The sequence below is a fragment of the Hemiscyllium ocellatum genome, chromosome 2 (assembly GCF_020745735.1).
Source record: "Hemiscyllium ocellatum isolate sHemOce1 chromosome 2, sHemOce1.pat.X.cur, whole genome shotgun sequence".
Taxonomy (NCBI): domain Eukaryota; kingdom Metazoa; phylum Chordata; class Chondrichthyes; order Orectolobiformes; family Hemiscylliidae; genus Hemiscyllium; species Hemiscyllium ocellatum.
Genome location: NC_083402.1, coordinates 82,823,923 through 82,849,993, shown reverse-complemented (window position 1 = coordinate 82,849,993; position 26,071 = coordinate 82,823,923). Strand labels below are relative to the sequence as shown.

Here is a 26,071-nt window from a genome sequence, read left to right as displayed (position 1 = left end):
AATAGATTCTTGACTAACAGGAGACTTGAAGGCTATTGGTGGTAGTCAAAAAAGCAAAGTTGAGGCCATGCTACTATCAAGATGGAAGAACAGGCTGGAGATGGAAAATGAACAGCCTTACTCATAATTTTTCATGTTTACATATATAATGTAAATTCACACATTTGTGTATACTATGTCTAAAACTAGATGCAGTCGGTTCTGACATAACACAATAGTTCAGTTCTTGTGCAATGTCACATTATAAAAAAATCACACAAAAGCTATGCCATTTAATCTAATACATATTAGGAAAGTTTGCATTCTATAAATAACGGTCTACATTCTTCAATTACATTAAAGTCAATTCCCGTCATAGCAGAGCCAACAGTATCTACAATGACTTCAGTGACATTTTAACGGGATTGTGGCCTGAATGTTTGAAGCAATGCCTAAGCCAGAGGTTGTCTCAAAAAATGGTTCCACAGCCCCAACTTGAAGTCCTGCCCTCAATTCCAGCACCTATCATTTTCACAGGAGTTGAAAAGGGAGAGATTGCTATTTGCTCATTCTTGATTCATGGAGACCGCCACACATGTGGAAGTGCAGCTGCTTTCAAGAAATCTTTACCAGTGCTCAAAACACAACTTATGGACTTTAGACCATCTGAAAAGTGTGAAGTTGCCAGGGTTCTTTGGAGAAGTCAGCAACCTTGTTAGATCAATCCTGAGACACCTTTGGAAGCGGTCATTTAAACTTTGAGATTGTAAAAATTAGACATTGGTGTAATGGTAATGTCACTAGACTGGCAATACAAAGGCACAATCTACTGCTTTGGGAACAGGAGTTCAAATCCCGCCATAGCTGTTGGTGAAATTTAAATTAAATTCATGAGTTTGAAATACAAGGCTGGTTTCAGTAACTGTGGTCCATGACATCAATTGTTGTTAAAAATACATTTGGTTCACAGGTATTCTTCAGGGAAAGACATCTGTTGTTCTTCCCAGTCTGGATCACAAGCAACTAAGGACTCAGTAATGTTGCTGACACGTGAATGCTTTCTGAAATAGGTGATTAAATGATTCAGTTCAAGGAGATTGTGTTATGGGCAATGATACCTTTATTGCACTGGAATGAAGAAAAAAGTATATTCAGATGTTTAATCACTTTTGAAGTTTATAGCCCTTCATAATATATTTCATTATCTTGTGCAACTGTCAATGAAACCATGCTGGTTGACGGCCACTGTAACAATAATAGCTTGTGAAATGAGTCATTCAGTGCAAATTTTATAATGATTGCCCTCAGGCGTATGTCATCAAACAAAAAATGCAAATACTCTTTTCAAATTAACAGACTTTTTAAAAAGTGAAAAAATTGAAGGCCAGGAGATTTGATCAACTGCTTTGACTTCTTGACAATTCAAGTACCTGCATCCACATTTTACACATACTTACCTTTTCATTAGTCTCTCATGGAATTTGGGTATTGGTATTTATTATATATAAACATTTATAAAGTTATGACAGGCATGGATAGGCAGGATGAAACTGTTTGTGTTTGCAAAGGGATTGAGAATGTGGGAAATAGTAATTTGCAATTATGATGCAAGAAGAAAAAGAAAATCAATGGTTCAGGTCTGGAACACACTGCTTGGAAGTTTAGTGGAAAGCAGAGTCAACTGAGGCATTAAAAAAAAGGGCATTAAATGATAATTTGAATAGAAAGAATATGTAATGGTATGGTAAAAATATAGGAGAATCGTTCTATATAATAATGCTCATTGAAGAACCATACAGACACCATGAGCCAAAAAGCTTCCTTCTGTGCAATTATCCACCCCTAATTACCCTTAACCCAAGTGACTTCCTGGGCCATTTCAGAAATCAGTTAAGAGTCAACATATTGGTGTGGATCTGGAGTCATAGAAATGCCAGACCAGCTAAGCAGACTTCTTTCCCATCTTTTCCACGGGTTTTCACACCAATCAATGGTAGCGTGTAGTCACTATAGATGACACTAGCTTTCAATTCTAGATTTATTAACCAAATTTAAATTCTACCAAATGCTAGCGCATCACCCTGTTTCACTTCTGCTAGCACCATAGATACTTTCTTAAAATCCAACTTCTGAGTCTGGTATCAAATCTAATCTGAAAAATGACACTGTTAAAAACACATGCACTACTTTTCTTTCTTAAGTTCATGCTGAGTACTAATAGGTCTGCTCAGTTTAAAACAAACTAGAACTATCAAATTTCAACTACTTTATTTAATCAGAATTTCACATCACAAAGCTTCATTGCAGAAAACACAATAGAAACATTACCAGGAATGGGCCTAACACATATGCATGTTTATGTAAAAAAGGATTTTCCATAAACTTCATACCTCTAAGTTAAGGTGGCAATGCAGATTAATGAATGTGCTCCAGTTTTTCACATCCCCTTTAAAAGTTGACTTTGCCAGAAGCATTGGAACAGTTCTATGTCCAACACCTGCTTCGAGTGTCAAGCAAATGAAGTCCACCGTCATTTTTAGGTTCTCTTCTGTCGATTCTAATTGTGCTGTTGGGCCATTCTTACTTTCATTATTTTTAGTTTCCTCCAAAAACCAGAGTTTTAAGTCTTTCACATTCTTCTTATTCCACAAGTCAGGTGGTATTTCACTGTCCTTTTCATGTGGATTGTCGACAGTGGGATTTAAGGCAGATGTGATTGTAATCACGGTGTTAATAATAACAGGAGATACCTAAGAAATAACACACAAAATAGATAAAGTTGTTCAGCAAGCATTTTTAAATTATTTTGCAACTCAGAAAAATTATGTAGAAAAACTAAATATCTTCTTACTTTCAGCATTAGTGATTTCACTGCTAACTCCAAGAACCTGGGACCAGATGTAGCTTGTGCACTTTGGAAAAATACACTACAAGGCTCTAAGACCTAGGTTTCAGAATTGAAAATATCATATTATACATGCAAGATTATACTCCTGTAATTACAGCATATCCAATAATTTAGATTTAGATTGAGCCAATCAATGGCATTAGTAATCATGTGACTTTATACATTTTTAAAGTAGAAACAATATCAATGTTTAAGTTAAAAAGCCTGAAATGCTGAAATATTCAATAGATTTTTGTAAAGTATCACAAACTTTACTGAAACAGAAAATGAAAAATTTTATATTCATCATTGTATACCGTGGTAACATGATCTTTTCTCTTTTCTTTTAGGAATGGACAGGCCATAACTTTGAGATCTTTAATAGTTGCAGTTATCTGTTGAAGTTCTGGATCATTATTAATGTCAGCTTCACACTGTGCAGTCACCACAAGTGATGGGGCATCCACTCTGGTCAAATCTGCCACAAAGACAATCTCTGGATTCTGAATGTGAACACTCAGCTCCATTTTGGACGCAGCTTGCGGTGGTACTTGAATAAATAAAAAAGAATGTAAATGTATAATTTTTTTCCATCAACTTTAAAAATATCCAAATGCCCTTAATTATCTTCCAAACCTTTTTCTTTTGATGTCATGGCAGCTGGCTTATTCACTGGAGCTGTAGAGACCTGATTATTTGCCTTGATAAAAAAGTCAGCCACTGTGAGTAGAAATTCCATACTTGCACAAACATGAATATCACGTATAGTTGCATCTAGAACCATTCCTTCTCTTCCTTGTTTGTAGTAGAGGTCCATCATTGCATTCTTTTCAACTCCTAGCTTCATTTCTATCATTCTAAAGTTTGGAAAATAATCACATTAGCAATTACTAGACAAATGAAACAGATTGAAAAAGCAAAATATAACTACCTAGGTCTTTTCGTTCCCAAACCATTTAAATATCTGATGCAACAAAACTTATTGTCTATATTTTGTTAAGGTATCTCAAATTCAAGTACTGGAAAGATCAACATAAGTAAAACTTCATTTTCAAAAGCAAACTGTTGTGAATGGTGAAAATCAGAAATAAAAACAGGAACTAGTGTGACTAGATAGCAGGCTAAACAGTGTTTGAGGAAAGTAAGCTAATGTTCTAATGAGAGGCCATTAACCTGAAACTTTAGTTTGATTTCAATCTACACAGATTCTGCCTGACCTACTGGATACTTTCAGCACTTATATTTACCTGAAATAATGCAAATTCCGTCACAGAGGAGTAAACATTGCTACCAAAGCCATATTTATGGAACTTCCAGCCTATTGTTTGAAATCAACTTGGTAGAATCACAGAACAAATATGCTTCCTGTTACCTGGAAGTCATCCAACCCTTCATGAACACTAGTTTTGCAGAGTTATCTGGGAAGAACTCAGGCTCACAGCAATAGCTCTAGTCCTAGATACCAGAACTGATTAAGGAATAATCCTAAATGATCATGGAATTAAAAGCAACTTGAAGTCCTGTAGGTTTACATGGCACTCACACATAGAAAATGGTGGAATTACGTTTATCAGTTAAGGAACAAATTCCACAGCTACGTGAACATCTTCCTGCACACTATTTCTCAAATTGTGATACAAACTTTCCAATCCCCACCCCAACATTGTCACCTTAACACTAGCAAATATTACATTATCCTAACTTCTTGCAAGTCAGCCAAGATGCTAGAGGATTGTGGACAAGAAAGGGAAGAAGGAAAGACATGTAGAAAGAAGAGTAAACATAACAAAAATGGAAGAGTAGGAGGATGTGGTTTTGGGCCAAATCTTATCATTTGTACCCAATGAGCTATCAGGTAAGAGGCCACTGGATTCCTGGAATCTGCCTTCTATATCAAGAAATGACAATTAATCAACACTTAACTGCACTACTTAAGAGGTTTTACACAAGGCCAAGTAATTGCTTGAATTCTAGGTGAGCTTCTAGGGGTCTGAATCCAATTTTAGGAAGGTGTAATGTGGTGAATGAGAAATATGCTGTTAGAAGGCAGGAGTAGATCAGCAAATCAGAGGAATTTGACTTAACAATTGGAGGTTTGAATGATGTTGATAGACCAAAGAGTCATGAGGGTTCTGGTCACAACAGCAACATTAAGAATTTACAAAGTTCTACAACAACTGTTTAGCAATCTCATTATGCAGACAATGGTGCAACTGCACGAACTAATTTAGCAGCTGATTACTGTATTTGGATATGTGGCATGTCCTTAGGGAATGACGACAAAATGATGGCAAATGACTTAGACCTCATTTCTACAGGCTTTAGGTGATAGACTGATAGAGGTTTTAAAAACAAGTTACGTTATAAATTGCTACAGCTCCTTAGTACAATGTCAATTAGCATAGTGGTCAGGAGGGAAAGTTGGGCAAATCAGTATTTTGTTGGAAATGGGAAAGGGCAAGTGTAAGATTGATACATAACTTCAACTTCGTGAGGATCAGAGAAGAAGGATATGAAATAAATTAGTAAGTAATTGTATTGTGGGTGGCACGGTGGCACAGTGGTTAGCACTGCTGCCTCACAGCGCCTGTAGACCCGGGTTCAATTCCCGACTCAGGCGACTGACTGTGTGGAGTTTGCACGTTCTCCCCGTGTCTGCGTGGGTTTCCTCCGGGTGCTCCGGTTTCCTCCCACAGTCACAAAGATGTGCGGGTCAGGTGAATTGGCCATGCTAAATTGTCCATAGTGTTAGGTAAGGGGTAAATGTAGGGGTATGGGTGGGTTGCGCTTCGGCGGGTCGGTGTGGACTTGTTGGGCCGAAGGGCCTGTTTCCACACTAAGTCTAATCTAATCTAATCTAATGTCCATAATATTAGCAATTGATCATACAGAAGAAATCCATTCAGCCCATCTTATCTTTCAAAAGAGCTGACACAGTTCAACATATCCTACACTCTAGTTTTCTCCCTAGTATCCTAGCAAGCTGTTCTCTTTCAGCTCATATCCAGTTACCTTTTGGATGTTTTGATGGTATCTGATCTTAATGCCCTTCCAAGTAGTGTGTTCTAGACCTTACCATCCTTCAAAATGAAGATACTTCATCTCTCCACCATGTTTTTTTCAAAATAATATAAACGGTGTTGTTTTAAGGAAATATAAGATGAGATGATCTGCGGGTGTACGGTCATAAATCTTTGAAGGTGGCAATGCAAGTTGATAAGGTGGTTAAGGAAAGTGAATGGCATAATTGGCTTTGTAAAAAAGGATATTGAATTTTTTTAAAAACAAAGAAATGCTAAATCTTTGCAAATCATTGTTTAGGCCATGTCGGAAAATTATGGAGACCTCTTGAAATCAAACATTCCTGGGGAGGGTAGAGTTGATGTTTGTTTGCTGGAGTGATAACTATGGATGAAGAGTAGTCAATTAAATGAAAGGATTGGAGAAGTGGAATTGTTCGGTTTAAGAATATAAAAATATCCGAGGTTATTGAGTCTGGATAATCAAAACTCAATTAATGTAATAAAACAGACAAATTTTCCTGTACAAGGCTAGGGACTTGGGTTCAATTGCAGTCTTGGGCAACTATCTTTGTGGAGTTCACACATTCTCATCATGTCTGCATGGGTTTACTTCGATGCGCTACTTTCCTTCCACAGTCCAAAGGTGAGCATTTTAGGTGGCTTTGTAATGCTAAGTATTGCCCCATAGTGTGCATGTTAAGTGGGTTAGCCATAGTTAAAAAAATTGAACAGAGACAAGATCTAAACAGCATAAGGTGCCTCTGACCTCCATAATGCTGAAGTACTTGGAAAGGTTAATCATGGCTCACATCAACTCCAGCCTACCAAAGTGCCTTGATCCTTTGCAATTCGCTGACTGGCACAACAGTTCCACAGCATATGCCATCTCCCTGGCCCTACATGCATCCCTCGAACATCTAGGTAACAAGGATACTATATCAGACTCTTACTTATGACTACAGCTCTGCCTTCAACAGCACAATTCCAAACAAACTCACCACTCAACTCCAAGCCCTAGGTCCTGGTTCCCTCCTTTGTAACTGGATCTTCAACTTTCTGACTCATTGACTGAAATCAGTAAGAATAGGCAAAACTTCCTCCTCCTCCATAATTCTCAACTTTGGTGCCCCACAAGGCTGCTACTCATCACCTCTGCTATACCCTTTATACACTCACAACTGAATTGCCAAATTTTCCACTTCAACTCCATTGACAAGTTTGCTAACAACAGCATCATTGTAGGTGGAATCTCAAACAATGATGAGACAGAATATAGGAAAGGGATTGAATGCTTAGTGGCATGGTGTAAAGACAACAATCTCTCCACCAACATCAGCAAAACTAAGGAGCTAGTCACTGACTTCAGGAAGCAAAGTGGATGGCACACCCCTGTTTGCATCAATGGTGCTGAGCTGGAGACAGTCCAGAGCGTCAAGTTCCTGGGAGTGACAATGACCAATCTGTCCCAGTCAACCCACGTTGATGCAATGGTCTAGAAAGCACAACAATGTCTCTCTTCCTCATGAGGCTATGGAAATTATAGAAAGCTATAGAAAGCATGCTAACTAGATGCATTACAGTGTGCTATAGCAACTGCTGTTCACAAGACTGTAAGAGAAACTACAGTCATGAATACAGCCCGGTTCATCATGCAAGCCAGCCTTCTGTCCAGTGACTTCATCTGTACTTCCTGCTGCCTTAGAAAAGAAACCGGCATCATCAAAGATCTGTCCCAACCTGATTATACTCTCTTCCATCCAGCAGAAGGTATAAAAGTTTGAATACGTATACGAATAGGTTCAACAACAGTTTCTTCGTCACTGTTATCAGACTTTTCAACAGGCCTCAAATGTTAATTCTGATCTTTCGCGCTCTCTGCATCTTCTCTGTGACTGTAATGCTGTATTCTGTTCTGCTACCGTGCTGGACTTTGTATTGTATGATCCGCCTGTATAGCATGCAAAAGAACACTTTTCACTCAATCTTGGTGCATGTGACATATAGGATCAGGGCTTACACGTGCCTGAAGAAAAAAAAGAGCATGAGAGTGAGTGCGAGAGAGAGCGCAGAGCGGATCTGTAAGAAAATTCAGAGATGTACAATGAATAGAAGCTGAGAGCTATGTTTGCAGTTGCAGTCAAGTTTGAAAACAAAAACAGTAATTGCACAAGTGCGGAGGCTGATTGATCAAGTATCTAGCATGTGTAAAGATCTGGATTTATAGTAGTTAATTATTGAATAATTTGATACTCTTTATTCTAGTCTCTAGTTTAATGTCAATAGTCTGAATGCAAACTTCATGCATGGAAAAACATGTAGATGCATGAGATTTCAGATCAAGTCTGCCAGATAGGAATTCTGGGTCACTTCATAAGGCCTACACAATCCAGCAAGCATTGTAGTCAACTGAAAAAAAATCTTCAGCATTTGCAACTCAAGCAGCAACCGGAATCACTGTAGTGCATCTGCAAAGCTGAGAATTACTAGATCGCACATTTTACAAAATGGCTATATCACAGATCAAGATCATGCAGTCACAGAGAATGGTAGGTAGGTAGTGCAGGAGCGCCCCAAGTCCCTCTATCACTAACCAGTTCTCCAGTTTGGTTATGTGTGAGGACAATGATTCTTCAAAGAAATGTAGCAAGTGCCAATCTTGTGACATCAAGCTTGCAAAAATAAGGATTACTCCCAGTGCACAGAGACCAGGAGCTCAAGTGAAAGAATAGGTGGCTTGAAAAATTGTACTGGACGGAGGGCCTGAGATTTCTGGGGCACTGGGATTGGTTGTGGGCACAAGGATAGATTATATCTTAGTAGGACAGTGACTAATTTATTCATGAGGAGATTTGCTGGTGTTGTTGGAGAGACTTTAAACGAGCATGTCAAGGAGATGAGAACCCGAGAAACAATTCAAACAATGAAAACATTCCGCAAGTTGGTCTCCTGTCTCTCCAATGTAGAGGAGACTACATTGAGAGCAAAGGACACAACAGATGAGGTGTTTCGAGGTGCAGGAAAATCTCTGCCTGATGTGGAAGGATCCTCTGGGCCTTGGATGGAAGTGAGTGGAGGGGGGTGGCGGGGGAAGAGAAGAGTGTGGGCGCAGATTTTCCACCTCTTGCAGCAGCAAGGGAAGGTGCTGGGAGTGGAGAGTGCGTTGATGGGGCTGTGTCTCAGATTAAAACGCAAGCGGTTTAGGACTGATATGAGGAGCAGAAGCCTCTTTGTTTAGAGAATGATGAATCATTGGAATTTTTAGTCATTTTGGTATGAGGGCATGACTAGCTAGGCTAACATTTATTGCCCATCCAGAATTACCCAGAGTGCAGTTAAGAGTCAACCAAATTGCTTTAGGTTTAGATTCACATGTAATCCAGATGAGATAAGGATGGTAATCTCTTTCCCTAAAGGACATTAGTGAACCAGATCAGTTTTAATGACAATGGAGTCAAAGTCATTAATAGACTCTTAATGCCGGAATTCTTTTTATTGAATTCAAATTCTACCATCTAGGGTGGTAGGATTTGAACCTGGGTCCCCAGAACATTCTGGATCACTGGATTAATAGTCTAGTGATAAAACCACCAGGCCATCACCTTCCCTATACTCTGTAGAAGCTCCACAATTAAATAATTTAAAGACACAGATTGACAGACTTGTAGTTACTAATAATATCAAGGATTATTAAGATAGCACAGCAACTTGGCATGGAATATACAGCATTTTCTGAATGCCAGAGAAGGCGTGAGGGGCTAAATGCCTTAATTATGTCTTTGTGTTCAGGACAGACAAGTGGCAGTGGATTTTAATATTGAGGAACAGTAAAGTCATGAACAGACACCTGAAATGTGGGTACACATTTTAAATTCGAGACATTAGGAGATTGATCACTTGTAAAGTTCAGCAAGAACTGAAATGATAGGTGTGCGGAACTTGATGCCTGTTAGGATAACCATCTAGGAATAAGTTGAACTGGAAGTGATTGCTGGGCCCCTTGCTGAGATACTTGTATCATCCATAGTCACAGGTGAGGTGCTGGAAGACTGGAGGTTGGCTAACATGGTGCTACTATTTAAGAAAGGTGGTAAGGAAAGCCAGGAAACTATAGACTGGTGAGCCTGACATCGGTGGTGGGCAAGTTGTTGGAGGGAATCCTGAGGGACAGGATGAACATGTATTTGGAAAGGCAAGGACTGATTAGGGATAGTCAGCATGGCTTTATGCAAGGGAAATCATGTCTTACTAACTTGATTGAGTGTTTTCAAGAAGTAACTAAGAGGAACGATAAGGGCAGAGCAGTGGACATGATCTATATTGACTTCAGTAAGGTGTTCGACAAGGTTCCTTACGGTAGACTAATTAACAAGGTTAGATCACCTGGAGTACAGGACAACTAGCCATTTGGATACAGAACTGGCTCAAAGGTAGAAGACAGAGGATAGTGGTGGAGGGTTGCTTTTCAGACTGGAGGCTTGTGACCAGTGGTCTGCCACAAGGATCAGCGCTGGGTCCATTGCTTTTCATCATTCATATAAATGATTTGGATGTGAACATAGGAGGTATAGTTTGTAAGTTTGCAGATGACATCAAAATTGGAGATGTACTGGACAGCAAAGAAGCAAATCAGAGCAGGACTTATACATTTAATGGTAAAGTTTTGGGGAGTGTTACTGAAGAAAGAGACCTTGGGGTGCAGGCTCATTGCTCCTCGAAAGTAGAGTCTCAGGTAGACAGCAGAGTAAAGGAGGCTTTTGGTATGCTTTCCTTTATTGCTCAGAGTATTGAGTACAGGACTTGGGAGGTCATGTTGCAGCTGTACAGGACATTGGTTAGGCCACTTTTGGAATATTGCGTGCAATCCTGATCTCCTTCCCATTGGAAGGATGTTGTGAAACTTTTGAAAGGGTTCAGAAAAGTGTTACAAGGAAGTTGCCAGGGTTCGAGGATTTGAACTCTACAGAGAAACTGAATAGCCTGGGGCTGTTTTCCCTGGAGTGTTGCAGGCTGAGGGGTGACCTTATAGAGATTGATAAAATCATGACGGGCATGAAAAGGATAATTAGACAAGGTCTTTTCCCTGGGGAGGGAGAGTCCAGAACTAGAGGAATAGGTTTAAGGTGAGAAGGCAAAACTGTAAAGTGGACCTAAGGGGCAATTTTTTCCACACAGAGGGTGATGCGTGTATGGAATGAGCTGCCAGAGGAAATGGTGGAGGCTGGTACAATTACAGCATTTAAAAGGCATCTGGATGGTTATATAGGGATATGGGCCAAGTGCTGGTAAATGGGACCACTTTAGGTTAGGATATCTGGTCAGCATGGACGAGTTGGACTGAAGGATCTGTTTCCATGCTGTACATCTCTATGACTCTAAAACAAAGCTAGTTATGGGAACCACAAAAACTGTAAATGACAGTGGAAAACAATAGAAATAAGCTCTGGAATCAACCAAAGTCAAATTAGAGGTATGTTAAAACAGCAGAATTAAAAGTCCTCTACTTAAACACATGCAGCATTCACATCAAGACAGTGAATAGATGGTGCAAGTGAAGGAATATGGTTTAACAGATATGTGGCATAAACTTGATCAACAGTGGACAGTGAATATTCAAGGATTAACGCTATTTAGGAAGGATGGGCATAAAGGAAAAGGAAGTGGTAGTGCTAATAAGTTACAAGATGAGTATATGAGAGAGGATCTCCAATTGGAAGAATAAGATGTAGAATCTGTTGGGTGGAGCTATGAAACAATAAACGGCAGCAATCATTGGTAGAAATAGTTTACAAGCTTTGAAAAGATGGTGATTGTATAGGACACAGTCTAAATCAGGAAATTTGAGTTCTATGTGGCAAGGGAAATACAATAATCATGAGTGACTTCAATCTACATCTAAACTGGGTAAATTTAATGAGCCGAGAGGTGTGACAATGGAAAAGCACAAGAGGTCAGGCAGAATCCGAGCAGTAGGAGAGTCGATGTTTCGGACATAAGCCCTTCATCAGGACATTTGTGATGACAGGTTTATGCCCAAAACATGAACTCTCTTGCTCCTCGGAGGTTTTCAACGCCACACTTTTCGACTCTGATCTCCAGTATCTGCAGTCTTCACTTTCTCCTAAATCTAATGAGCACCAATGCTTTGGAAGAAGAATGAACAATAAATTTCTAGAATTGTATGTTGAAGAACTAACCAGGGTACTGGCTAATTTAGATCCAATATTATGCAGTGAAAAATGATTAATTTGGTTCCTAAAGAGCCATTAATGAGTAGCAAGTATTGTATAATGGAATTTTCCATTAAACTTGCAAAACTAGTTCAACCTGAAACTATAATTATGAATTGGAATTTGTGCAATTTTTAAGCTATATGCAAGAAGCTAGCTGGGTGCAATTGGAAAAATAAATTGAAATATTTGGTGGTAGATAAGCAATGGCTCTATGATTCAAGGATTAATGTTCAATTTTCCAAAATGCCCCATAGAAAACCAAGGCCAACATGGAAGTTAAAGATTGTATTAGAACAAAAGAGGAGATTTATAAATTTGCCTAAAACTGTAAGCCAGAGCAGAGGAGAATTTTACAACTCAGCAATAGAGGACCGACAATTGATAAAGCAAGCAATAAGAGAATGTGGGTCGATTACAGGAGAGTTTAGTAAGAATAATAATAAGAAATGGCGGAGAAACTAAAGTACTGTGTGCCCATCTTCAAGAAGAAGCAAGAAGTTGCCCTGAAATAATAAACATTCAAAAGTCTGGTGAGGTGTGGAACTGAAATAAACTATTAGTAATAAAGTAGCAATGGCAAAATTAACAGCACTCCAAGTTGACAATTCCTCAGAATCCTAGTATTTTAAAGATACTGCTACAGATAGTGAATAAAGTGAATTCTACAGGTCATTCTGCTACAACGCCCATTTGGTTCACACAAATTCACTGGAACACAATTAGCGAATAGGGGACACTGCCTCTAAAATGTGAACTTTTAAAGCATGTATTGATTATAATGTTAAAACTGGCCCCATTAGTTTAAATGGTGCTGCTATTATGCAATTTTCTTACAACACGGGATTGCATGAGAACTGAACTACTGCATTATTGCAGAACTGACTGTGTTAATTCTGCAAAGTTACCTGAGACCGGAAAGGGTTTTGCAACCATCGACAGTTTATACAAGGAAAAGTGGAGAAAACAAGGGACTAAAGACTTTTTTAGATTACTTACAGTGTGGAAACAGGCCCTTCGGCCCAACAAGTCCACACCGACCCGGTGAAGCGACAACCCACCCATACCCCTACATATACCCCTTACCTAACACTACGGGCAATTTAGCATGGCCAATTCACCTGACCCGCACATCTTTGGACTGTGGGAGGAAACCGGAGCACCCGGAGGAAACCCACGCAGACACGGGGAGAACATGCAAACTCCACACAGTCAGTCGCCTGAGGCGGGAATTGAACCCAGGTCCCTGGCGCTGTGAGGCAGCAGTGCTAACCACTGTGCCGCCCTTGTGCCACCGTGCCGCCCTTGTTAGCCCGACATTTGTAATAGAGACAGTACTAGATCCATTATAAAGGATGTGATTACTGGATATTTAGAAAATAATTGTCTAACTGGACAGAGTCATCGTGGATTATGACAGGAAGTCATTGGGTCAAACCAGAATTTTTTTTTAAAGCATGTCACTAACATAGCCAACAAGGGAGAAACCATTCGATATAACACATTTAGCTTTCAATTGTTTATGAAAAGGACATCATGTCCCTTTTAGACATTAGGACTTTCCAAACTCTCTCCATTCAAGAAATATTTACATCTCTATTTCTTACATTAGAGCAGATGACCTCACATTTATCCTTATTATATTCCATCTGTTATGTTCTTGCCTACTTGCTCAGCTTACCTAAATCCTGAAGCCTCTTTGCATCTTGTACCCAGTCTATTAAAAAAAGCCAGATAACTTTGCAAAGGTTATGTGGAAATAGGTGGGCCCGGAATGCAGGGTAACAATTTATATTGCTGTGAAAGAAAAATTACCAAAAAGCTGGACTATACTTGAGCTTGTACTGTCTACATTGAAAAAGAAATACCTTGATGTGGCTTTCTGTATCGCCTTTCGTTTATCATCCAGCATACAGTTAAAAAGTTTCACAGCAGCATTCATGGATCCATCAGACAACATCTTGATTGAACTGGAAAGTGTATGCAATTTGAACTCTGCTAGTTGGTCCTCTTCAGATCTCTGTTCTTTAACAATGTTCAACTGGTTTAATTGGAAAGCAAGGAATATTTGTTTCAGTGAATGATAAAGAATCATTCTTAATGAGATTTTTTTAAATGATCAAATATCAGAATCTAAAATTTAGTAGGATCTAACTCTAATAAAACTAACTATTTTTGCTTATAGTCACACATTAAGTATTGAGTTCTTAAGCTGCATAACCAACATTTTGTTTTGTTTAAAGACTAAGAAAAAAGGTGTTCGCTGAAATATTACGTTCTCTATTACTGGAGTACTGGAGTCTTCTAGGTCAGTAACATCTGAAATACGATCATGCCCGTTTTCAGTTAGTTTCATCCATTCCAGTGCATTGCAATGGATTTCAAAATCCTATAAGAAAATTGTTACAGCATAAAAGCTTGCAAAGGGCAAAGTTAATACTAGCCACAACCCAGCAGATGCAACAAAAGTACAGATGCAAGGATATTGAACAAACTTAGATATGGGTGTGATACCTGCCACTCCAAGGATACTAGGGAAATTGAGGGCTTTTGTTAATTAAGGCAGGCTTCAGAAAACGTCTAGCTGGGTGCTAAAACAGGTAGCTTTTTATGTGGGAACCAAATAAAAACAAACCTCAGATCAGCACAGAAAGTTACAGCAAGATTAAATATTACACACCAAAGCAGGAGCGAGCACTATAGCCCAAGTGACCTCCATTATTTTGAAGTGCTTCAACAGATTAGTCATGGTTCACTTCAACTCCAGTCTACCAGATTTTCTTGATCCTTTGAAATTCACCTACTGGCACAACAGGTCCACAGCATATGCCATCTCTCAGGTCCTACATTCATCTGTCAAACATCTGGATAATAAAGATATCTACATCAGGCTCCCATTTATTGAACACAGCTCAGCCTTCAACAGCATAATTCCAACTAAACCTGTCTCTAAACTCCAAGACCTAGGTCTTGGCTTCCCCCCTAATTGGATCAATTTCCTGACCCATAGACCTCAAATCAGTAAGAACAGGCAACATTACTCTCTCCGCCATAAACCTCAACACCAGTGGACCCTTACTGTACTCCTTATCCACCAAGTTCCATTGTGTCGTCAAGTTCCATTCCAACTCCATTTACAAGTTTGCTGATGATGCCATCATTGGAGATTGGATCTCAAACAATGACAAGAGTCATGACAGGAAAGAGATTGCTCAGTGGTCTGGTGCAAAAAGAACAATCTTTCCATCAATGTCAGCAAAAGGAAGAAGCTGACTACTGACTTCAGAAAGCATAATGGGCAGCACTGCCCTGTCTGGATCAATGATGCTGAGGTGGAGATGGTCCAGTTCCTAGGAGTAATGATCACCAACTTTCTGCCCTGGTCCACTCACATAGACATAATTATCAAGGAAGTACAACGATGCCTCTACTTCCCCAGGAGGGAAAGGAAATTCAGAATGCCCACAAGGAATCTTACCAATTTTTATATATGCACCATAGAAACCATTCGATCTGGGTGCAAAAAAGGAAAAATATGGCAACTGCTCTTCCCAACATCACAAGAAACTACAGAAAGTTGCGAACACAGCCCAGTCCATCACCCAAACAGCCTTTAATTCATTGACTCCATCAATACTTCCCACTACCTCTCAGCAGGCAAACATGATCAAAGATCCCTCCTTCACTGGTTATACTCTCTTCCATCCTCCTCCGGAGGGCAGAAGGTATAAAGAGGTAGAATACATGTACGAACACATTCAAGAACTACTTCTTCCTCCAGTCATATCAGACTTTTGAATGGACCTCAAATATTAATTCTGATCTCCCTATCTGCACATCCTCTGTGGCTGTAACACTATATTCTGCACTCTGTTCTGCTATCCCATACATCTTGTATGGTACAATTTGTCTGTCCATCATGCAAAACAAAACTTTTCACTGTATCATGGTACATGGAGCAACAAGAATCAAATCGAAATGTCTGGGGGCCATATCAGATGCAAAGGTTTCTGAGGACAGTCCTCCTTTGGGGTAGAGGAATAGGGGATGTCACAGCGATGCTCTGTGAGGTAGGCAGAACATTAGGAGAATGCGTTTGCCCTCAGTGGGTATTTGGACCTGTAGAAGCAGTAGTATGGTAGAGTTCCCTTGTGCAAAGATAGATCATAATTGACAAATGCAGCAGTATCTGATGGCAACAAAATCAACCATGCCTCAGGCTCTCAAGCTCATGAGCTACTTGGCAGAGTGATCAATCTAATGTACAACCACATATCAACACCTGGAATAATGCAAAAGCAGAGGGAACTCTTGCTCAAGGTAAATGCCTGCATCTGGAGTTAGAAAGTAGTTCCCAGCTGTGCATTATGTCTTTACATGGAGACCTTCCCTCATGTAACAGTGGAGAATAGGAGAATCTTGCAAATGGCCCAACTGGCACTGGAGAAGGTAGAAGCCAAGCTCCAGTAATATAGTCCAGGTCAGCAGGCAGCCAGAGCAAGGATTAATGACTGTTAACTTAAAGGCTAGGTTTCTGAAGGGATCATTTAACCCTTGGCTTCCTTGGCCTACCTTGTTCCTGTATCAGGGAACACATCAGAATAAGGACAAATTAATGACAATTTCCCCTATGGATACAGATAGTTGAATTCCAGGAAGGACACTATGGGTAACTACACACAAGATTCTACTATAGTCCTCACAGCCATGTAGCAAAAATGAACAGGCTATCTCCATCTTCTTTAAGCAACAAAAGTACACGATGTAGACAAGACCAAGAACACAGAAGCTCACATCAGGTGGATTATTGATTGTCCTACACAACACTGTGATCCTTATAGGTAGAGAAAGAATCTTTCATTAGCATTTGCAAATTTAAATAAAATGCCTTTATTGCTGAACAAAAAGACACTCAAACTTTTCTGCCTGCAGTGATGTAAGGGTTCCAAATTTTAAAAGGGAACAATATTCTAAAGATATTTTTGAATCTGCTCAGAGAGTAGGTGGGACTTGAATGCTACCCTCCTGGGTCAGAGGCAGAGCTGGCACCACTGCACCACAATAACCTTCAACAACATATTAAAAAGTTTGAGAAAAGGGTGCTGATTGAGTCAAATTGCCAAAAAATAACAATGAGAAAAGCTTCTATTTAACTGAAAAAAATTGCAATGGCTGGAGATGTTCTCTCTCCTGCAGAAAGTGCCCTGTAAAGGATAAAGCTTCTCGTAGGCATACATTAGTTATTCTGCACACATGACTGATAATCTTAAATTGGTCATCAGTGTGATTCTTAGCACACTTAAGATTGTTCACCAAGAGTTGTAGATTTGACATTTTGACCAGACTTTTGAAAGAACAGGCTGGGTCCAGTACTGTCAGCACTCTTCCTATTGCAAACATTCGGAGGAAAGTGCTGTTTGATGCGATTCACTAGTCCTTGAGACATATCAGCTGTGACAATGTGTTGACACGAAAATTAAATGCCTCATTTGTGCTGTAGGCACAGTTTTTGCACCTTGATGGCATCTTTTACTCAGGGGAAAATATCATTCATATTTCTACTGCATAATAAAAGTGTAAAATGGTTAGCTTCATCTGGTGCCCAAATTACTGAGGTAGTTCACCTTTCCTGGGTAACAAAGTCATAGAGTCATTGAGATGTGCAGCATGGAAACAGACTCTTTGGTCCAACATGTCCATGCTGACAAGATAGCCTAAATTAATTTAGTCCCATTTGCTAGCATTTAGCCTATATCCCTCGAAAACCTTCCTATTCATGTACCATCCAGATCCTTTTTAAATGCTGCAATTGTACCAGGCTTCACCACTTTCGCTGGCAGCTCAGTCCATAAACGTACCACCTTCTGCATGAAAAAGGTGTGCCTTAGATCCCTTTTGAATCCTACCTCACCAGCCCCGCCCCCCAACCTGGGGAAAAGGTCTTAGTTATCCACGCTATCAATGCTCCTTGTGATTTTCTAAACCTCTGTAAGACTTAGGTTAACTGGGCAGTTTTCAGGTCAAAGAATGGAAGCCCTTAACCAAATTTTGAGTGTGCACACTATAATGGATAGGGTAGCCATTGATCCTGCAGGTCAGCTATGATGTACCCAGTTTCAGCATTAGACTAGTTGATGAGCAACTGGCTCCGATCTGGATTACAAGATTGCCAATAAGGCCAATCTTATAGCACGTGCAGCTGTAAGAATCCCAAAGTATATATTAACAACTCTTATTCGAGAAGTTAACGCTAGCTCTAACATCAAACAAGTAAATGAGGCCAAACATCCAAGGAGCTTCAGATTTGGATACCTTCCTTTCACCATTAATGGGAATGTGCATACTCTGTATCCGCACCTTTTTCTTTTCAGACCACTCACTATTTAATTACTGTTAATCATCAAACTTTTAATTCCAATCCACAGGTGCAATCTACTTCCAAATTTAACTTCAATCACATATTTCTATGCTTGATTGTACATTCCAAAACTATTCCATCAAACATGACTCACTGTGGCAGCTAAGCTCAATTGACTGTACTTTTACCTCTGACTCAAAAGGCTCTGTGGGTTCAAATTCCACTCCAGGACTTCAACACAAAAATCAAGGTCAAAATTCCACTGCAATACTGAGGGAGTGCTGCCATGTTATAGGTAACATACTTCACTTGAAACAGGAGGAAACATCACGTGCACGGAAATTATCTCTTGGCATTATTTTGAAGAACGAAAACAAACTTATCCCTGGTACGTTGGATAACAGTCATCCCTCAAACACCCGAAAAACAAACTAGCTGATCCTCATCACATTGCTGCTTGTGATAACCTGGTGTGCGCAAACTCAGTTTCAAACACTGGCTTACTGTAAACAGTGATTTTGAAGAAGCAAAAAAATAGAAATTGAAAAATGGCATTTTGTTAAAGAAAAACAACATTTTTCCAGCAGATAATTTAAGAAAACTGTTGTACCGGGTTCAAGGACTGACTGTACAGTATCAATGAAAGTTCATCTAATTTAAAATCCAACTTCAGTGTTGTTTTAACTCTGAGAGGTTTGTGTGTTTCTACAACAGCTGCTGTTACCACAGTTCTTCCTAAAGAAGAAAAAGAAATATTTTTAGTATTGAAATGATCTTAATATTTATGCAAAGATCTTTCTCCACAGATTTTATTTCATCATTTTCTTGCAGCAGTCAACAAATGGTATCAATGAGAAAGTAAAATGGCACAAAGCAACCAATTTGGTCTAAAAATTCACTCATTGCATAATGTCCTCCATGAAGAAACCCTGTTATCATTGCTATAGCTGTGAAGAAGAGGAATTGGTGATGTGGTGGTAATGTCACTGGACTAATAATCTAGAGACCAAGTATAATTCTATTGATTAGGTTCAAATCCTACTGCAGCTGATAGAATTTAAATTTGTTTAATCAGGAATTGGAACCTAAAAGGACATGCTGTGTTAGGGTACAAGATGTAAGAGATCAAAAGACAGCAATTTCCAGCTTTCAGATGAAGTCCTAAAGTGGGAGAGTTTTCTGCAGAGAAGCTAGCATTCGAACAGGATTAGAAAGTGCACTAGTTCTTCTCAGATAATTGAATGTCTGCTCGCAAGCTTTCTGCTTGAATTGCAACACTGAGCTTGTTTGGAGTCTCCAATCATTCAGGAAGTCAGAAGTAGTCACTACTGGGTCTGCTGCCAGGACACTAGTGCTCAGACCCCTGGATGATGAATCACTAATGAAAAAAGTAGATTTTGTGTACAGGGAGTTTTGGGTCTCAGGGAAAGGAAGGCAGTGGTGTAGAAGTGAAGAATGGTGTGGCTAACAGAGGGCAGCCCCCAGCACAAGGTCTAGTCTCTTTGCCTTACATAAACTAATACAAATTAAGAGAAATCTGAACACCCCATCCCAAACTGACAGTTGTCCACCCTGATTTATCGGTCAAGTGGATCAACACTTTGTATCACTCCTGGAGCAGAAGTAATTGTATACCAAGAGAAATGAGACGCTTAACTAGTTGTTAATAGACTACTAAAGGACTTAATCAGTGGCTAAGCCCAACTTGAGCCTTCTTGCCGAGAACATAACTGCTCTGATGCAGGAAAGGGGTTCAGCATTACCCTGACTCCAACTTGCCCAATATCTGCCCTCCCATCATTGTTCCCTTCCATTTATTGGAAGGGGAAGATTGCACCTTACATGCCAAAAAATTCACTATTATTCCTGATGAGGATTTCACTGTCCACTTTTCTCAATTACTCACAGGATACGAGTGACACAGGAAAATGAATGGTGTTCCTACAGTTTGTTAGGTAGAGATATTCCTTGGCTTGTCTCTGCAATGATTACAGAATGGAGACAAATATTTAAGTTCAGTCAGTATGTTACTTGGAGGGAATTCTAGTGATGGTTGTGTTCCCACAATTTTACTGCTATTGTATCTCCTGGTATTTGATGTTATGAGACTTCATTCTAAGCTTGGTATTTCTGTTACACATACAGCATGCACTGTAGTCACAATGCAATGGTGATGACGCCAGCTTGTATGAGGGGGCATAACTACAAATTGAGGGGTGATAGATTTAAGACAGATGTCAGAGGTAGGTTCTTTACTCAGAGAGTGGTAAGGGTGTGGAATGCCCTACCTGCCAATATAGTTAACTCAGCCACATTAGGGAGATTTAAACAATCCTTGGATAAGCACATGGATGATGATGGGATAGTGTAGGGGAACGAGCTGAGAATAATTCAGAGGTCGGTGGAACATCGAGGGCCGAAGGGCCTGTTCTGCACTGTACTGTTCTATATTCTATGACTTAGACTTCCCAAGTCTAATGATGCATAAGATAGACCATGAACATGCTTATGTCTGTTGTCATAACTAGTTTTTCTACAATAGGTCACAAGTCCATTGTCAGAAGGACCTACATTCCACATCATGCATTGTTGCCAGAAGATTCGCCTGCCATTGGCATATCAAGAGAATTTTGCTGTTTGCCATTTCACCTGTTTGGCCACATTATGATTCAACATCCATGGATATTAATCTCTGGAGTGCTACCCAACTTGGAGCTCGTGACTCACAAGAATGAATATGACCCAATCACTGTGCATTATCGACCACTGTGCCACAAGACTACCATACTGGTGGTGAACTATGTAGTGAAGTGTACTATCAACTACCTTCATTGAGATGGTTTCTACATACACATAAGCAAATGAGGAATATTCAAATAACACATCACAAAGCAGTTCACTATTTAGCCTTCTCCTATATTTATATTCTTGATATAATTGGTCCACACGTTTCTAGTCAGTCGTGAAATCAATGTATCAGAGCAATGCTGATGATTTTGTTGATCATCACAAGATTAATCATTTTGCAATGAATCATCATTACATCACACTTAAGTGGCACAATTCTACCTGTCACTCATTAATCCATGCCAGGATGTTGCATGAGTCCTGCAGTGCTTTGGCAATGCTTTATTACACAATAACAGAAAAAGCTGGAGTAAAATTACATAATATTGTATTCTTTCAAGGATCAGTTGCCATACACTCCAAGATTCCCTTCAACATTGCTCAGTATTCTACTGCTAATGGTCAGCCATCTTCACAGTCAACCATCTTGCCCTAAGCGAACTACAACCCTCAAGCTGGAATTAATTCACATTTGAGAATCTCATCCCACCATCACTGGTCCTCAACCAACAACAGACAAGGCAACCGTAAACAGAAAGCCTGTTGCCTGTTTCAGAGGCTTGATCAAGGGCATGCGACCTGCAGTGAACTACTATGTCCTTACTTCCTCATTCCTACAGCATTAGTGAGCCCCTCCCATGGGTCCTGACCACTTGCACGCGCATGTAGCCTGGGTGTTTACTATCTACCATTCCCATGGTGATGTTGCTGCCTATGATGCTCTCAGCCTTAAAGACCTGAAACTCTTGAGGACAATGAGAAGGGCAAGTGAGCAGGTAGAGGTAGAGGCATTTACACCCAACTTACTGATCCCAGAAAACGCTTTCAAATTGGCCACTTAATGGTAAGTCTTCCCAAAGGTATGTAGAATGTTCTCTATGGCTTTCCAGCTGATGGGCAAGATTCCCATTGTCTAATTAAAATTCTGCCTCAAGAATCCAATATGCAGTATGAGGTTGAAATACGCACAGCCGACTGAGGCCTCTCTTCTTTGACAGGCATTACTGAAACAGAGGGGTTATTAATTTTCGAATAAGTGAAAATTCAGAACTTTCAAAAATATCAATCCCTTGCTACACTTCAATTTTAAACTGGTTTTCCAAATTATGCATCACTTAGCTCATTGAGCCAAATCTTATTTAAGTGGTGCATTAGATACTTTTTCCCTGTGTCCTTCAGCTTCAATAATAATTTTCTCTACAAGCTGGTAGCTGCAAAAGCTAACAGTGCAGAGGCCAATGAAGATTTGTGATCTTCAGGAACAATGTGGCCAACAGTGCATAATTTCAAAAGCCAGGAAGTAAAAATTTGGAAAGAAGTAAGTGAAGGCAAGAATGAATTCAGGTGAGTGAATTAATGTTAAGAAAGACACAAAGTGAATAAAAGATAGAAAGCACTGAAAATACTCAGCACAACTATGAAAATTACAGATGTTTTCAGGAGATAAAAAAAAGTTAAAACAAAAGGGTTACATACAGGATGAAAGCAGAAGAGTTTAAATGGTCAAGTGTTGATGGTTTAAGGCAAAAGAAAGAAGTTGTGACTGGCTAAAAATCTCAAGAGGTGTGAATGACAGAATCATGAACAGCTGTCATTTGTAAACCAAAATCAAAAGGGGAAGATAAATAAAACAAAATAGAGGGGCAGTTGCAGAAGTGGTGACCAAAAATTGTTGAACTCAATGTAGAATCCTGAAAGCTGAATCATCTTTAATCTGAAGACTGTGCTGCCCCTCAAGCTTCCATTAAGCTTAACTGGGACATCATAGAATGCCATGGACAATTAGGTAGGAACTGGAGAGAGGTGGAAAACTGACATTGTTTAAAAGCTGGATAATCATATTTTGTCAATGACTTTGAAAAGGTATCAACTGCTTTGGCTGCAAGTCGAATAAGGAACACATGAGATGAGGGATAATTTTATTCAACATGAGATGTAAAATTAATAATTTCAATATCGATGCAAAAAGAATGCAAACCTGCAGAACTTGGAGAAGGACTTGAACTATTCCTCTGAGCTTGTGCAGGTACAACTTCAACAGAATTATCACCCAAATTTTCATTCAGAGACTTCAATATGATGATCAGATCATCTTGGCTGAGTGTAGCCTATCAAAACATCAAATCAATACAAATGAAGAATAATACTTTTAAAAAGCATTAATCAACATCATGTCTATGAACAGCCGAGAGGCACAATTTATGTATATGCCTGCTTTGGCAGCAAAAATATATCTAAATCAAATAGATAAAATTTGAAGAATAGGCAAGAATGGCAAATGTTTCCTTATTCATGTTACAAATTTAGGATTAAATTGGTACACTGACACCCAAGGACTTCCAGTTTTTTAAAAAATATATTCAACAACTACTTCAGTCACAGTATACGTAGTGAGTTTAATACAAATATCCGTGTCATATGATCACAAGCCAATTTTAAATAAATTTTAAATGAAATTCCTCATAAAATCTCTACACATCAGTTGCTTTCCAAATACTTGTTTATATCTTTAAGAAAGTCATTCAATTGTAGCAACAGTTACATTTTGCATTACATAACAAAATATGTTCTATTGGAAGTTGTACAGAAAAACAGTTTAGTAAATCTTAGTTAGAACCAGAAAAGCATTCAAAATGCTCATGTAAAGGAATGGGAACAGGAACTAAGAAGAAAACAAAATAATTGTATTGAGTACTTAAGGGGTTGAGAGTTTGGTAACAGTTTGAAACCTAATTTGGGTAATTTATATCTGTTTTCTATTATTAGGAAATCTAATTCAAAACATAAATTTTGAAAAGATGCACTTACATGCAGAGGTTTTAGGGTTCCAAGAATTTTAATATCAGGAACCTCATGGTACCAAGCAGCAGCCAAATTGCGTTCAACAACAACTTCCAGATTAACAGGTTGAAGCAAAGAGATTTCAGACCGAAAAGCATCATTCTCAAATATTGTCCTGGTGAAATTAAAAAGTATTTGATTTCAAAAGTCAATTATGTTATGCAATCATTTTTTGTGAAGAGAATATATGAAACATAAAATGTTGGTAACAAAAATCTTGGCTCATTAACTAGACATTAGAAAACATTATTAGCCTTTCATACAATAGCATAAAAATTCCACAAATCTACTTTGTATTTAATAGATGTAAGTGAAAGTGACTTGGCCTTCTAAAAACTAACAAAAGATAACTTAGTGTGATTCCATCCTGTTTAATCATAACTGAAGAATCACTTGAAATTGCTTGACATTTTGCTCCCACATTATCACCTTTAGTGTTCCAAAGAATCTGCCCACTTCTATTTCCCATGCATATGCTACCACTTGGGAGCATCACCCAAAGAAACAGCATTAGTTTTCTCATTTTGCTGCAAAATCCAAATTCCACTCATTCACACTTCATTTGACTAATTCACTGTTGCTAAATTATCAGACTATTTACTCAAAATCTAGTATTTAACAGGCAGAATATTGGTAAGACTGAAGCCACTGAATATTGCTCCCCACTCCAAACTCTGCTCGTGAGCAAGATCTTACTCATTTGACTTAATATTTCATTATTTGGCTTAATATCATGCACTCTTTTATAACCTTGGATGCTTTCATTTAGTTGAAGGACCTATATATTGTTGATTTACTCTAATATTTTAAGATTAGTTTACTTGTAATTTATAACTAAGCTAATGCTACACAAGACGATAAAGCAATATTGTTAAATAATTTGACTTCGTGCACTGCTGAATGTTCCATCAACTTGAAAACTTCCTCAATGCCTAAATGAATGAATGACTCTTATTGTTCGTAATAAAGATTCCCACCAAGATAAGCTATTCCGTATAATTTGTTCAGCTTCAACATGCAACAAATTAGAAGTAGTAAGCATAATATTAAAATTAGAGCCAAGTTATTCGAGTTCCAATAGGAAGTTTTTGTTCCATATGCAGGTGGCAGAAATTTTGTATTTTTCCCAAAGACAGTGAAAGTTGAACCTTTCAGCTATAATTCTCAATTCATATCAATGACATCATGGGGCAAATCTCAAAACTCCTAACTTTAAACCGATTTGAAGACTAAGCTTGAAGGTTTTTTTGATAATGAAAACGGTTTTTGACAGTTGCAAAATAGATCATAAGAACTAAAAGAATTTTAAGAATATGATATGATGAGAATTGATGAAGTAGTTACATGCAGAAATGGAAGTTGCACGTATTTAAAGTTAAGTTAAAAATTTAGAGAACGAATAGGGAATACAGACAATAAAGATCTAATTGTTATTTTTTTCAAAAAATGATTTCTTGAAGGATATAAAGTCAGAGAATCAGAGGTTTTACAGCACATAAAGCTGCCCTTTGTCCCACTGTGTCCATGATTTAGAGGTGTTGCTGTTGGACTGGGGTGGATAAAGTTAAAAATCACACAACACCAGGTTATAGTCCATCAGGTTTTGAAAGTAAAAGTCCTTTAGAAGGGTCACTGGACAGGTAATATTAACGGTTTTCTCTCCATGGATGCTGCCAGTCCTGAGTTTCTCCAGCAAGTGTTTTTTTTTAATAGATCTACAATGCCTCCTTTGGGGCAGGCCTGCTCAAATACAAGCAAATCATATAAATAACAGGTGACTGACCTGCCTTCCTAAAAGGCACTGTCATGATATCAGGGAGGATATCCTGCTCACCAGGATTCCCTGGAAAATCAAGCCAGCAGCAGTGCTCCAGGAATGACATCCATTCAAAGACCAGGACTGCAGGAT

At 38.9% G+C, this 26,071-nt stretch overlaps 1 protein-coding gene across 3 annotated transcripts in view; it reads right to left on the bottom strand.

The window, feature by feature from the left end:
- The window catches only part of vps13a (vacuolar protein sorting 13 homolog A), a 410,927-nt gene that overhangs the window by 194,104 nt on the left and 190,752 nt on the right, over positions 1-26,071 (bottom strand). For all 3 annotated transcript variants that reach the window (XM_060837965.1, XM_060837981.1, XM_060837974.1), the window contains exons 34-41: positions 24,130-24,277; positions 23,300-23,429; positions 19,085-19,209; positions 13,985-14,157; positions 3,503-3,723; positions 3,184-3,416; positions 2,831-2,923; positions 2,370-2,729 (exon numbers count right to left, since the gene is read on the bottom strand). In XM_060837965.1, coding sequence (XP_060693948.1) covers positions 2,370-2,729; positions 2,831-2,923; positions 3,184-3,416; positions 3,503-3,723; positions 13,985-14,157; positions 19,085-19,209; positions 23,300-23,429; positions 24,130-24,277 — 1,483 coding nt within the window. The remainder of the gene's footprint in view (positions 1-2,369; positions 2,730-2,830; positions 2,924-3,183; positions 3,417-3,502; positions 3,724-13,984; positions 14,158-19,084; positions 19,210-23,299; positions 23,430-24,129; positions 24,278-26,071) is intronic.